Source organism: Mus pahari, chromosome 1, assembly GCF_900095145.1.
Source record: "Mus pahari chromosome 1, PAHARI_EIJ_v1.1, whole genome shotgun sequence".
Taxonomy (NCBI): Eukaryota; Metazoa; Chordata; class Mammalia; order Rodentia; family Muridae; genus Mus; species Mus pahari.
In genome coordinates, this window is record NC_034590.1 from 157389303 (window position 1) to 157404633 (window position 15331).

General features: G+C 48.2%; 1 protein-coding gene across 6 annotated transcripts in view; it reads left to right on the forward strand.

The window, feature by feature from the left end:
- The first annotated feature begins 5466 nt into the window (after positions 1–5466).
- Pprc1 (PPARG related coactivator 1) overlaps positions 5467–15331 on the forward strand; it is a 16653-nt gene continuing 6788 nt past the window's right edge. For 2 of the 6 annotated variants that reach the window (XM_029543752.1, XM_029543767.1), the window contains exons 1-6: positions 5498–5665; positions 10134–10307; positions 10887–11036; positions 11148–11249; positions 11380–14239; positions 14421–14474. In XM_029543752.1, coding sequence (XP_029399612.1) covers positions 5513–5665; positions 10134–10307; positions 10887–11036; positions 11148–11249; positions 11380–14239; positions 14421–14474 — 3493 coding nt within the window. In that variant the 5' untranslated portion in view covers positions 5498–5512. Of the gene's footprint in view, positions 5666–10133; positions 10308–10886; positions 11037–11147; positions 11250–11379; positions 14240–14420; positions 14475–15331 lie in introns of all 6 variants that reach the window. The other 4 variants (XM_021207882.1, XM_021207868.1, XM_029543761.1 and 1 more) reach the window with 4 other exon arrangements.

A 15331-nucleotide genomic window follows, 5' to 3' on the forward strand; every position in this document is an offset into this window, starting at 1 on the left:
TTTTTTTTTTTTATGAGGCTGAAGAGATGGCACAGCATCTAAGAGCACTAACTGGTCTTCCAGAAGTCCTGAGTTCAATTCCCAGCAAGCACATGGTGGCTCACAACCATCTGTAATGGGATCTGATGCCCTCTTCTGGTGTGTCTGAAGACAGCTACAGTGTACTCACATACATAAAATAAATACATCTTTAAACGACAAAACAAACAGACAAATAAACAAAGAAAATCCCCGTTTTTTAAAGAAGTGGATTTGCTGACAGAGACCTGGAGATGTAGAGCTGGGGAAGAGGTTCCAGGAGGCTTCTAGACCAACTGGAGCTCTAGGGGGAGACTATTCAAGTAACCAAAAGATAAGTCTGTCCATCAGCATAATCAGATCAGTCTTTGGTGGGCGTGGACCCAGACAAATGATGGCAAGTCCCAGTGTTCAGGTGTCCTGTCTCTGAGGTTCTTCTTCTTGGACTTTAGGAGCACTTCTGTGTTTTGTGGTGCTCAGGAGTGACCCCAAGGATGTGTACATGCAAATCGGGTGCCGCGGCAGCCAGGTTGTAGACAAACTAGAGCCACAGATTCACGTCTGGTACTGGCACTTAGACCTGCCTGGCTTCAGGGTCTGGCCTGACATGGATGATAGGGAATTAAACAAACACATACAGAAAAGCTGGGGTTGGGTGGGTGGGCTGTGCACGCTGATGAAGATGCACAAGCAGCCAGGAAACACAGCTGAGCCAGAATCAGGAAGTGAGGGTCACTAGTTTTGCTTCTGTGTCTGCAGGGGAGCAGTCATGTAGGAGCAGGAAGCTGTGGTTGATAGTTTCTGTGCACACTATCAACATTTTCTACGGGAGTGAGGGAAGAACTTGCCTTTCCTATGGATCCAAGGCTGTGGGTTCATATCAGCAATACACATCCACTCAGGAAGTCATCTCCTCCCTACACACTGGACACTCAGGAATTTTTTTCCTCTCTCTCTCTCTCTCTCTCTCTCTCTCTCTCTCTCTCTCTCATTTTGTTTTTCAGACATGGTTTCTCTATGTAGCCCTGGTTGTCCTGGAACTCCCTTTGTACACCAGTTTGGCTTGGCAATTGCTAGGCAGTGTTGCGCACGCCTTTAATCTCAGCACTTGGGAGGCAGAGGCAGACAGATTTCTGAGTTCGAGGCCAGCCTGGTCTACAGAGTGAGTTCCAGGACAGCCAGGGCTACACAGAGAATCCTGTCTCGAAAAACCAGAAAGAAAAAAAAAAGAAAAAGAAAAAGAAAAAGAGAAAAAAGAAGATGCTTATGGCTAACACCCTCCTGCCTCACCCTCCTGATCTGGAATTATAGAGATGCACTACCGCTCCTGGCTCAAAAGGCTTCCTTCCTTCCTTCTTTCTCCCTTCCTTCCTTCCTTTCTCTCTCTTTTAAATTTATTTATTTTAAATTTATTTATTTTATTTATACAAGTACACTGTCTTCAGACACACCAGAAGAAGGCATTGGATTCCATTCCAGATGGTTGCTGGGAATTGAACTCTGGGCCTCAGTGCTGTTGAGCCATTGCTCCAGCCTCTTTTTTTTTTTTTTTTTTTTTTTTTTTTTTAAGATTCATTTTATTTATGTAAGTACACTGTAGCTGTCGTCATCAGATTTCATTATAGATAGTTGTGAGCCATCATGTGGTTGCTGGGAATTGAACTCAGGACCACTGGAAGAGCAGTCAGTGCTCTTAACCACTGAACCATCTCTCCAGCCCTCTCTCCAGCCTCTAAGAAAAGTTTCTTTCTTTCTTTCTTTTTTTTTTTGGTTTTTCGAGACAGGGTTTCTCTGTATAGCTCTGGATGTCCTGGAACTCACGAGTGCTGGGATTAAAGGCGTGAGCCACCACGCCCGGCTAAGAAAAGTTTCTTGATACAGATCTAAGCAGAGGCATGAAGAAAAGAAAGAAAGGAAGGAAGGAATAAAGGAAAGAAGGAAGGAAGGAGACTGGTATGGTGGCAAATGCCTTTACTTCTAACACTCAGGAGGCAGAAGCAGATCAATCTCATTTTCAGGCCATCTTGGTCTAGAAAGGTCCAGGACAGCCAGGGCTACCTTAAAAAACCCTGTCTTGAAAAAGAACAAAACAAAACAAAAGATTATAAAAGTTCATAATCAACCTGGTTCAAGACAGCCAGACGGAGGTAGTCCTTTTTGTTTGTTTGTTTGCCTGCCTCTGCCTCCCAAGTGCTGGGATTAAAGATGTGCACCACCACGCCCGGCTGAGACCTTACCTCTTAAAACCAAGCTAGATCAAACCAAAATAGAGTTATACTTAGATGCAAAACCTGTAATCTCAAAAATTAGAATATGAAGTTAGGGAGATAAGGAGCTCAAGGTCATCTTTAACTGTAGGTAAAATTAAAGGCCAACCTGGTCTACTTGAGACCCTATCTTAAACTAGCTACTCCCAACCCCTTACCACAGTAAACAAACAAACAAACAAACAAACAAACAAACAAACAAACCAGCAGCCAGGCATGAGGGCAAATACAGGAGAATTACGAGTCCAAAGCCAACTTAGCTATATAATGATGTGTACAATGATGGTTTTAATAACTTAGTGTATGGAAGTAAAAATTAAGAAATAATGGAAACAGTTGGGCATGGTGGCGCATGCCTTTAATCCCAGCATTTGGGAGGCAGAGGCAGGTGGATTTCTGAGTTCGAGGCCAGACTGGTCTACAGAGTAAGTTCCAGGACAGCCAGGACTATACAGAGAAACCAAGCCATCTCTCCAGCCCATGTGTGTGCTTTTTATGTGTTTGGAGGCCAGAAGTAGATGTTGAATCTCTTTACTACTTCTACCTTACTTTTTATTTGTGGGTATAAATTTTTTTAATTAATTTATTTATTTTATGTATATGAGTACACTGTCACTGTACAGACGGTTGTGGGAATTGAATTTTTATGCACCTGGTTGCTCCAATCAACCCTGCTCACTCCGGTCAACTCTGCTTGCTCAGCCCTTGCTTGCTCCGGCCCAAAGAGGTATAAATGTTTTTTATTTTATTTTATTTTTTAGAGACAGGGTTTCTCTATGTAGCCTTGGCTGTCCTGAAACTCACTCTGTAGACCAGGCTGGCCTCAAACTCAGAGAAATCTGCCTGCCTCTCCCTCCCAAATGCTGGGATTAAAGGCGTGTGCCACCACTGCCTGACTCTGGTATAAATGTTTTACCTTCATGAATGTCTATGTACCATATGTGTGACTGGTGCCTGTGAAGGACCAAAGAGGGTGGCAGTTGCCCTGAAACTGGAGCTATGGATGGTTGGGTGCAGCCAGTGTACTCAACTGCTGTGCCACTGAGCCATCTCTCCAGCTCCCAGTTTTGTACTATTTCAAATAGTCTGCTTTTTGTTTTTTGTTTTTGCTTTTTTACAGGGCTGGAGAGATGACATGGCTCAGCAGTTAAGAGCACTGACTACTCTTCCATAGGTTTTGATTTCAATTCCCAGCAACTACATGGTGGCTCACAACCATCTATAATGGGATCCAATGCCCTCTTCTGGTATGTCTGAAGACAGTGACAGCATATTCACATACATAAAATAAATAAATCTTTTTGTTTGTCGGTTTGTTTGTTTTCTCGAGACAGGGTTTCTCTGTATAGCCCTGGCTGTCCTGGAACTCACTTTGTAGATGAGGCTGGCCTTGAACTCAGCAATCTGCCCGACTCTGCTTCCCGAGTACTGGGATTAAAGGTGTGTGCCACCACGCCCGGCAAATAAATAAATCTTAAAAAATTTTTTTTTGACCTGTAGGTTTATTCATTTTGTGTTTATGGCTTTGCAAGAGTGGCTGCACATGTGTGGATGCCCAAAGACATCGTTAGAGAGTCAGTTTTTTGTTTTGTTTTGTTTTGTTTTTTTTTGGCTTTTTGAGACATGGTTTCTCTGTAGAGTCCTGGCTGTCCTAGAACTCACTTTTTAGACCAGGCTGGCCTTGAACTAAGAAATCTGCCTGCCTCTGCCTCCCGAGTGCTGAGAGTTTTTAATCCTTCCACCACACCACCTAATGGATTCTGGGAATGTAATTCAGGCTTGGTGGCAAAGTTCCTTTAGCAGCTGAGCTATCTCATTGATAATCAAATGTATCAAATGTACGTGTGTATGCCATGTGTATGTAAATGACCTCCTCCCCAATCTGGTCTAAAGATCACCAGGAGCTGGAGTTACTGGTGTTTGTGAGCTACCTGACAAGGGTTGCTAGATACTCCGGGAGAGCAACAAGTAATCATAATTACTGAGCATTCTCTCTAACCCCTCAAATAATCTAAGGTTTTGTAATAATCAATGTTGCTTTATAAAACGGAAAATATGACGAATGAATGAACATTAGAAATAGGAATGAAGTGTAAAAATACAGAAAAGGATTGTGGCTGGTGGGATAATCAGAAAAGCTTTCCTACATTAAATAAGATTTGAAGGCTAATCCAGGCGTGGTGGAGCACGCCTTTAATTCCAGCGCCCGGGAGGCAGAGGCAGGCGGATTTCTGAGTTCGAGGCCAGCCTGGTCTACCGAGTGAGTTCCACGACAGCCAAGACTACACAGAGAAACCCTGTCTCGAAAAACCAAAATAAATAAATAAATAAAAATTGAAGGCTATTTTGAGGTTAGAAGTTCCATGCAAAGAAACAATGGGAAGAAGATCAGTTTTGGCTGTCCTGGAACTCTGTAGACCAGGCTGGTCTCGAACTCAAGAGATCAGCCTGCCTCTGCCTCTGGCCTCCCAAGTGCTGGGATTAAAGGCATGCGCTGTCACTGCCTGGCAAGGGTTTCTGGAGCAGTAGGAAAGAAATTTGATAGAAACCAAAGTAGTTTTCTGAGTAAATGTAGAGAAAGAATGGAAGATGCGGTCCTTTTTTTTTTTTTGAGACAGGGTTTCTCTGTATAGCTGTGGCTGTCTTGGAACTCACTTTGTAGACCAGGCTGGCCTCGAACTCAGAAATCCTCCTGCCTCTGCTTCCAAAGTACTGGGATTAAAGGCGTGTGCCACCACGCCTGGCTGTGGTACTTTTATAGAAACATTTGCACTAGAGTTTTAGTATGAGATTAGGTGAGGGTTAGTGTCTAGACTGGGAGTATCCACTTGGGGGTGCTGTTTGAAAACAGCGGTCGACTTGAAGTAAGGTGAAAGGAAAGTACAACAGGTAGAACGTCAAACAAAGAGGTCTAACATCTGGACAATTTAACAAAAAATAAAGTGGTATTTTCCTTACTACTGCGTACTCAGCAGCTTGGTCAAAACTGAGCCCTACAATACAATACAGCACTACCCGCTAATCTTCCTTCAGAGACTACAATTCCCAGAAATCCTCGAGGGACGTCAGGGCCCTCGTCTTCTTCCAGGGTGCAAAGTGGTTCGCTGCATGGTCTTCTGGGATTCGTAGTCTTGCAGTGTCCTTCGGGAGATGTAGTTCCTTTCCCACAATCGGCTGGGCGAGGCGGCGCCGGCGATCAGAGCAGCGCTGGGTGTTCAGGGGCCAAGATGGCGGCGCGCCGGGGACGGAGAGACCGAGTCGCGCCGCCTCCGACTGGGGGCCCGGGTCCTGACCCTGGCGGTGGAGTGCGTGGCGGCAGCTGGGCGAGTCGAAGCCAAGCGTCGTATGGGACCGGGGGCTCCGTGAGCGCCGCGGAGCAGGTGAGAGGGTGGCCGACGGCCCGCGGCTGGCAGCAAAGCGGCGTGTGCCGGGCGGTGACACGTGGACGCCACAGGAAAGGGAGGAAGCACTTGCGTGGCGATGCTGCGGGAGTTGGGTAGGGCTGAAAAGACCTAAGTTGTCTGCGGAGGGTATGCCAGCAGAGGCAGGGACCCTGCGGCGATTCCTGGGAACGCAGAGGGACAGTGTCGGGCGTCAGAAACGTGGCCCTAGCTGGGGCGTCAGGGATTCGGGAGTGGAGTTGAAGGCTAAGACTTCTTCCTAAGGATGTCGGAGAAGCTTCACCAGCTTGGCGCCGTAGTTCCTTTTTCGGAGCACGTGGGGTGTTGGGGGGGACGATTTCCCGGGAGAACTTGTCTGCCTCCCCCTCCCCCTAGGCGGCGCGGGCGCCCACGTGGGTAGGGCTCGCCGGCGGGGGCGGGGGGAGCTCGGGGCGCGGGTCCACGTGGGGGCGGGGAAGGGATGTCCACGTGGCTCCTGTCCCAGGCTGTCGGGCATCTAGTCTCCGCGCCGGAGCTGCACTGCCGGGAACTGGGTGTGTCTCAGCCGCTCCCGCCATCTCTCGCCCGTGCTGGGACCTCTGGTCTGGAGGGAGGTAGGGACTGCTGGAGGCAACTTTGCTCGGAGCCTTAGGAGTTTTTTCTCTCTGGCCTGCGTCTACAACGCCTTCCGTCGGTAGATGGTGGACTTTCCAGATGTTCTCAAAGTCGGCTTCCTAGAAATGTCAGGGTGTGAGGCGAGGGTTGGAGGACTTGAGACTAAAGGGTTGTGGAGAAATCAGTTCGTTGGAGGCTTCTGTCTGACCGTCGTCTTGGAGTGAGTTGTGCGTCACAGACATTGGCGTTTTGGTTGCCTGCAGTCCTTCATATGCGTGATTCAAGGGTCATGAGAGTGTCAACTTACCTGTGACTAGTTTAATTTTTTTCCCCTCATTTTGTTTCTAGCATCTTTTTGGGGGGGGGGGAGATAGTTAAGGCGTCCTTGGGTGAATTCTCATCTACAGCTTTGTGAATTGTGACTGTGTGAGGCTTTTTGGAATTTTTGATGGAGATAGGAAAAAGTGGGAGGTGTTTTGAGAACTATTGAAAGTACATAGTTGAATATTTAATGGGTCAGGAAAAATGTTTTGTGTTGGGCTTCCGAAAATGCTCAAATCAGGTTTGCAGTGAAGAGAGCAGGAATTAAGTTGTCTTTTTGACAGCAACCCCCATACGAGGTTTGATTGCAGCCTTCCCAGTAATACTAGGTCCAGCAAAACAGCCTAAGGGAGAATGACTTTTGGGGTATGACTCTGGGATCAACCATCCTTTTTCCTCCAACTTTTTACAACTTCTGCGGTCAGCACTGTTCATCATCTGGGAGAGACAGTAGGGCTCCAAGATCAGCAACAGTAGAAGTTACATAGTCTGTCAACCCAACAGTTATCAAAGTATCATATGTTTAAGTACAGATGCGTTGCTAAACAGATGTGTTCCCTGCAGTATCCTGAATTTGGATAGACATAATAAAGGTGGGTGAAGCTGAAGGAAAGTGCAGGCTAGTTGGGATTATGTGGTCATCAGAAATCTAGTTTGAAGTCTACAAATGGAAGAGTCATTTTACATTGAGACTCCTAAGACTGTGAAAAACTTTTCTCAGAGAGACTAGGAAGTGAAGATCAAAGGCATGGCTTATGGGAAGAACTGAGAGGCCAGCCTAGCAGAAGGGTGGATGGTAGAGGGCAAGCTGAAGAGGCTGGCAGGAAGAGCAAAACATAAGCCACTATAAGGAGTTTAAATCCTGTGCTAAGAGCGGTAAGATACCATTGAACAAGTTTTTTGTTTCTTTCTCTGTGAAGTCTTGGCTGTCATCTCAATCTCAGACATCCTCCTGTCTCTGCCTCTTGAGTGCTGGGATCAAAGAAGGCAGTGCTGTGTCTTTTGACCGGATTTATAATAGTCTTAGGAAATGACAAGTTACTTGTTTTTTTGTTGTTATTCCTGGCTCAACTAGTCATATATTTTAAAGTATATAGAAACATTAAAAAGTCTCTGGACTGGGCTTAGAGGTAGGAGAATCAAGAGTTTAAGGATAACCTTGGTTACATAGAAGTACAAGACCAGCCCATGCTTCATGAGACTTTGTGTCAAAAATACAAAGTTGACTTTGAATTCTGGATGAACAAAATTGGTGTGAGAAAGCCAACTGAGGGTTCTGGAGTCGATGCTAGTGGTGGGTTCACTTTTGGCTTGGCCTTAGCCTTTAGCTGCTCCTGATCCCCTGGGAATGGTTGTACCTAGGGATTGTGAAGTGTGTGGGTGAAGCCATGTAAAGGAAGGTAGATGTCTGTCTTGGCCTCCAGCACCTGCCGGGAGGAGGTAAAGATGAATGGTTTATAGAGCTGGACCAGTCTGGCCTAGTGGCTGGACTGTAGAAGGAGGCAGGGCAACTAGAGATACAGGCTGCTTGCTCACGATGACTGTTTGCTGAGCCATGCGCTATTTAGCTTCGGGTTGTAATTACAGGATTCTGAAGACCTGGGTGGGAGGGGTTAGTCCCTACAACCTGCTGCCTTCTCACTTTAGCTTTGGGCCTAGACAGACTCCTAAGAAGTGTTCTAAACCAGCCTGTTTTTCCCTGGGCCCTACAGCTCCACCTTTTAAAAGGACCGGGTGCCTGGAAGGGTATGGTCACACCTGTTGCTTTTTCTTTTGGAGGTGTCCAAGTGCCCCGTTTCCCTTTGCCACAGGAGGAGTTGGTGTCTGTCTGAGTCTGTTCTCAGGCCTTTATCCCATGCTTCCAAGGGCAGATAGCTTAGCCAGGGCTCTGGCCTCACAAGTTCCATTTGGGCCTTGCCCTGCCTATGACACTTGACAGGTTTGGGCGGGTCTTACCTGATGACAAAGCTGAAGACACTGCTAGTTCACAGACGTGTGTGAGGCGGGGCCTCTTCATCTCTGCAGTCAAGCTTTCTCTTTAGCTCCCATTTGGTAGGGGCAGTGCAGAGGCTCTTCCCCTAGAACTACCACTGACATATCAGGACTCACCATTATTGGATCTAGAGAAACCCTGTCAGGGGCGGGGTGGGGGTGGGGGGAGAATAATGATAATGATGGAGCATAGGCACATGTAAATCCCTCTGTACAGGAGAATATAAATCAGTCATATGTGTCCCAAAGGAATTGGGAAAATATTATTTTCCTCTTTTAAAAGTAACAGTGCAGATGGCTTCTTAACAAACACTGTTTTCCCCTGTGACAGCCTATTCTTTGTTTTTGTTTGTTTGTTTTCGAGACAGCGTTTCTCTGTAGCTCTGACTGTCCTGGAACTCATTCTGTAGACCAGAATGGCCTTGAACTCAGAAATCTGCCTGCCTCTGCCTCCCAAGGGCTGGAATTAAAGGTGTGCACCACCACTGCCCTGCCAGCCTTTTCTTAAGTAGGCCAGTCTGGTCCCAAACTGCCTTAGTTTTTCCAGCATTTCTGTTACAAGTATATGCTGTGCCTTTTTTTAATCCCAGCACTTGGGAGGCAGAGGCAGGTGGATTTCTGAGTTTGACTGCCAAGCCTGGTCTACAAACTGAGTTCCATGACAGCCAGGGCTATACAGAGAAATCCTGTCTCCAAAAAACAGAAAACAAACAAACAAACAAAAAACCCCAACCAACCAACTAACCAACCAAAAAACAACCCCAAACCCCAAACCTTCCCTCTTGTTATCATTGTTTATGTGGACTCAGGTCTCTCTGTGAGGAGTATGGGTGAGCATGTACCCTGGTGTGCAAGAAAAGCTTTGTGGGTTTGTTCTACATTTCTGTGGGTTTTGGGGATTGAATTTGGGTTGTCCATCTGGCTTTTGAAGTAAGCCAGCTGAGCCATCTTACTGGTCCGGTCTTTATCTTTTTGATGTTTCTGCTCCCCGGTTTATTAACAACTCCAGCCGTTCACGGGTGGAGTCTAAACTGTTCTGCCCAGAACACTGCCATCAGAACACTGCCATCTGGGCTGGTGCTTTTGCTTGGGGCTTGTACCACCATCCATAGCTAGTCCAGACCTTTGACCATGGCAGCACTGCTGGTTTAAGTCCATTGGTTGAGGGCTGGATCTGTTTCTTTGTTTGCTTTTCCCGAGGGATACCTGGTTGGTTGTTTTTTTGTTTTTGTTTTTTTTTTTTTTTTTTTTTTTTTTTTTTTTTTTTTTTTTTTTTTTTTTTTTAGATTTATTTATTTATTATATGTAAGTACACTAGCTGTCTTCAGACACTCCAGAAGAGGTAGTCAGATCTTGTTACAGATGGTTATAAGCCACCATGTGGTTGCTGGGATTTGAACTCTGCACCTTTGGGAGAGCAGTCGGGTGCTCTTACCTGCTGAGCCATCTCACCAGCCCCGGGATACCTGGTTTTAATCAATTAGCTGCTCTTCAGAGGACTTGGGTCTTTCTGATTCCCCTTCTCCCTCTTTTGCCTTAGGTCCATGAGGAGGGGGATGACTCTAGCTTTGTCAGTCTTTCTAGACTGGGTCCCTCTCTTAGGGAGAAAGACCTGGAAATGGAGGAACTGATACTGCAGGATGAGACACTCCTGGAGACCATGCAGAGCTACATGGATGCCTCCCTGATATCCCTCATTGAGGATTTTGGAGAGGTAAGCTGGGGCAGGGCATGGAGGTCTTCAGACAGGATCTTTGCAGGGGGTGTTAGGTCTTGAATCTTTGGAATCGTTTCAGAGATGGCTTTGTTCTCTCAGATCCTTGGCCCAACCTGAGCCCTTGAAAGATTTTTTTTTAAAACTTTTTTAAATGTTTTAAATGGTGTTAGACTGCAGACCATCAGAGTACAGCCCACGAAGGATGCCTTCAGCTTGGACCATGGTCTGAAGCTTATTCTCCTTTCAGGGTCTGACCTTCATGTCCAGTAGTTGCACGGAGACTGCTTTTGAGCCTAATTCCAGTCTAGCCTAGGATGGTTTCCTGAGCATCTTAGTATCACTTGAGTGTATAAGAGCGTGAAAGCCAAGCTTAAGACTCAAGCTAAGCCTCTCTGTTTGAACTGGAGAGTTGGGTGAACAGTAAAAGATGGAACCCATGCTTCCTGCTACTCAGATCCTTCTTGCTGTCAAATTGAGTGAAGTGAGCCTGGGAGACTAATTCTCTTGGTATTTAGTTCTTTTTATGGCCTAGAAGGTTATTAGAGATCTTGTGGGGGTCCTCTTGTCTTTCTGGAGCAGAGCAGGTTATCTCTGGAGGACCAGAATGAAATGTCGCTGCTCACAGCTCTGACGGAGATCTTGGACAATGCAGATTCTGAGAACCTGTCCCCTTTTGACACCATTCCTGATTCAGAGCTGCTTGTGTCCCCTCGGGAGAGCTCCTCTGTGAGTATGGGGTCAGGGAGGGATACAGGGCTAGTCCAAAGGTTCCAACCAAATCTGGGAGCCTCTTCCTACAGCTATGCACAAACTGATTGGGGTCATTCTTCCTCTTAGCTGCACAAGCTGCTCAATCTCTCTCGGACACCCCCAGAACGTGACCTTATCACCCCAATTGACCCTTTGGGGCCCAGCACAGGAAGTAGTCGGGTGAGTGGGGTAAGTCTGACCTAGGACCCTTCTGAACTCACAGATGGGGAGGAGGATGTGGAGAGGTAGCATCTGGAGAGCATGTGCTGAGGAGAGCATGTGCTGAGGAGCACCTCCTGAGTCTGTTGTTCTTCTGTAGGTTGAGATGTCCCTTGCAGATTCTCCATGGGACTTCTCTCCGCCTCCTTTCTTGGAAACTTCTTCCCCTAAGCTGCCTAGCTGGAGACCCTCAAGACCAAGACCTCGACGGGGTCAGTCCCCTCCTCCCCAGCAACGCAGTGATGGGGAAGAGGAGGAGGAGGTCGCTGGCTTCAGCGGTCAGATGCTTGCTGGCGAACTCAACAACTCCGTGAATGTCTTGGACTTCCCCATGCACCTGGCATGCCCTGAGGAAGAAGGCACATCTGAGGCAGCAGATGCGCCAGTGTCAGCCCCTGGTGACGAGAGCATCTCCTCCTTGAGTGAGCTGGTACGGGCCATGCATCCATACTGCTTGCCCAACCTCACCCACTTGGCATCACTTGAGGATGAACTTCAGGAACAGGCTGATGATTTGACACTGCCTGAGGGTTGTGTTGTGCTGGAGATTGTAGGCCAGGCAGCCACAACTGGTGATGACCTGGAGATCCCAGTCGTGGTGCGGCAAATTCCTTCTGGATCCCAGTCTGTGCTCCTGGATGAGTCTGTAGGAAGCAGTCCTGCCTTGCAGTTACTCATGCCCACCATGGAGTCCGAGACTGCTGTGTCTGAAGTTGCTCCTTGCCCTGATCAAGATTTATCACTGAGCTCCGCCTGCTTATTGGAGCCCAGGGAAATCATGGAGTCATTGGCACCCAAGGAACCTCAGAACCTACCTGTCAGTACAAGTCAGGGTTCTCAGAAAGTTCCCAGAAAGGGCAGGAAGAAGAAGAACAAGGAACAACCAACAGCCTGTGTGGAAGGCTGTACCAGGAGGCTGAGGTCGTCTTCTCGAGGACAGTCTACTGTGTCTGAGGGGAATTCTCAGGCAGGCAGTTTACAGAAGCAGCCTCAGGAAGAGCTTCCCAGAGAGGCTGCAGCCCCTCAGAGCAGAGGGAAGCCACGGGCTTGGGCTCGGGCCTGGGCAGCTGCCTTAGAGAAGACAGGGTCTGAGAACTTAGAGAGAAGTGCAGGACAGGATAGTCCTGCTGAAGACGATGCTCTAGATCTCGGTCCTAAGCTGCTTGAGATTAGCCAAGCCAACCCCACTCTCTCATTAAATGACTCCGCTCAAGCTGACTCCATGCCTGTTGGCTCTGTTGAAGGTGATTCCCCTGTAGTTGGCAATGCTGTACCTGTTGACCAGGCTTCATCTAGTACAGAGCTGCTTGGTTCTCTCCCAGTAGGCCCAAACCTGACTAGCCCAGTCCTGGCTGACAAGAAAGGAATTGAACCTGCAGTGGCTATTCCCACTTTAGATAACTTGTCTCCAGCTGATGCTGTCCTAGCAAACACAGTGGCAACTGACCCTCTTCCAAATGACCTGGCTCCAGCAGATCCTGTGCTAGTTAAGTGCAGACCCACTGATCCTAGACGTGCAGCAGCAGCAGCAGCAGCAGCCGCAGCAGCAGCAGCTCAGGGGAGTCGTCCTTCCCTTCAGTCTGCAGACCATCCTAAGGTTGTCACCCCTGAAGGCAAGGATGTTGTAGGTCCTTTGAAGGTGGAAGGCAGTACCAGCGCTACAACCCAGGAAGCCAGACCTCGGCCTCTCAGCCTATCTGAGTACCGTCAGCGAAGGCAGCAACGGCAAACGGAAGCAGAGGACAGGAATTCTCAGCCCCCAGCTGGCAAGTGGCCTAGTCTCCCAGAGACCCCCACAGGGCTGGCAGATATCCCTTGTCTTGTTCCATCAGCCCCAGCCACGAAGTCAGCTCCACAGAGAAGCCCTGCAGCTGTACCCGAGACTTGTTTTGTGTCTGTGGGTTCTAATCCTGCTTCCCCTACTCCTGAGCCATCTGCAAGCAAACCTATGGTTTCAACTCACTCTGAACAGGTGTCATCTCATGAGATGCCACTTGCAGTTAGACCACCCCCTCCTCCTTTGCAGTCTGTGTCTCCTGCTGGACCCATCCCTTCCACGGCGCCCGCTCCTTTGCCTTTCCCTCCGAGCATACCGCCTCTGCTTCCTCTTCCTTCAAGTGGTCATGGAGTCCCCACCCTTCCCCCACCTCCCTTGCAACCTCCTGGACTTCCAGTATCAATGAGACAAATGCCACCTGACCCCTATACTCAGTATTCCCCTGTGCCACCCTGGTCTTGTTACCCCTCTGTGTCCCCTTCTGGCTATTCTTGTTTGCCCCCACCACCAACGATGCCCATAGTGTCTGGTACTCCTGGTACCTATGGTGTACCCCCAACTTGCAATGTGCCTTGGGTACCCCCTCCTGCACCAGTTTCACCTTACAGCTCCAGCTGTGCCTATGGGTCCCTTGGGTGGGGCCCAGGGCTGCAACAGCCTCCCTTTTGGTCTACTGTTTCTCCACCTCCGTTGTCTTCAGTCCCTACTGGAAGAGCTGTTCCCCCATCCAATGTGGAACCCAGTAGTAATCCTGCTGGTCCTCCTGAAGATGTGCTTCCTGTGCCAGTGACTCCTTCCTTAAGTTCTGGGCCGGCCAGCCCCATGTCTCCACCAGTAGAAACTACAAAGCTGGAGGCTCAGTCAGTGCCTGTATCTCCCCAGCCCAAACACCAAGTGTCCACCTTGGTACAGAGTCCCCAGATCAAGGCTCCACCGACTCTGTCTACTGAGGGTGTAGTTTTTGAGGAGTCTGTATCAGAGAGGCTAAAGCCTGAGACCCAGGAGAACAGACCACGGGAGAAGCCCATCTCTACAGCTGTCAAGTCTGTCCCTGTGCCAAAGCAGGGCACTGTTGCAAAGCTGCCTGCTGTCCATCCAGCCCGTCTAAGGAAGCTGTCCTTCCTGCCCAACCCACGTGCTCAGGGTCCTGAAGACGTGGTACAGGCGTTCATCAGTGAGATTGGTGAGTGACAATGGGCTCAGTACAAGAAGGGTGCAGGGGTTGGGAGATCTTGCTATGTGCAGCTCTCTGGGTTAACTCACTGTGGTGCACTGGGAGGCATGTGAAGGTTCACAAGGGGTTTCTCGGGACCGAGAGCCTCAGTTGGTGAGGGCTAGATTTTAATCTTGTGTTGTTCTCACAGGGATTGAAGCATCAGACCTGTCCAGTCTGTTGGAGCAGTTTGAGAAATCAGAAGGTGAGGAAAACTAGGTAGCTCTGCTCTATCTAGCTTTCTTCTTGTCTGTGCTTCCTTGGGTTTAGCCTCACAGCGGCATGAACTGGGGTAGAGGGTAGGGCACTGTATCAACCATCAGAAGAGCCACTTAATTGGCACAGGGAGACAGCATTTCCCCTGGGAGAGTAGTCTTAAGTCAGGGACATGGTGGTATAGGGTTAGTAATTAAAAGAGATAAAGAGGATGCAGGGAGGGTGGGATTGGATGGGGACTTTTTCTACAGAGAAACAGCTCTTCAGTTGAACTTTGAGAGGTGGAATTTGTTACAATATATGTAGCATATAAGGCAGAAAAAAAGAGGTATTGGATGGTTCCTATAAGATGCATTTGGAGGGCTCAGTACTTATGAGCACCAGCTGCACATCTTCCAGAGGTCCTGAGTTCAATTCGCAGCACCCACATGGTGGTTCACAACTAAGTGAATTCTATTTTATTTTTTTATTATTTGAGACAGGGTTTCTCTGTATACTCCTGGCTGTCCTGGAACTCACTCTATAGACCAGGCTGACCTCGAACTCAAAAATCCACCTGCCTCTGCCTCCCAAGTGCTGGGATTAAAGGTGTGCGCCACCACTGCCTGTCTACCAACTAAGTGATTTTTGATGCTCTCTTTTTGCATGTAGGTGTACGTGCAGATAGAGCACTCATATACATAAAATAAATAAATCTTTTATTTATTTATTTTTCACTTTTTTGGGGGGTGGTCGAGACAGTGTTTCACTGTATAGCTCTGGCTGTCCTGGAACTCACTTTGTAGACCAGGCTGGCCTCGAACTCAGAAATCTGCCTGCCTCTGCCTCCTGAGTGCTGGGATTAAA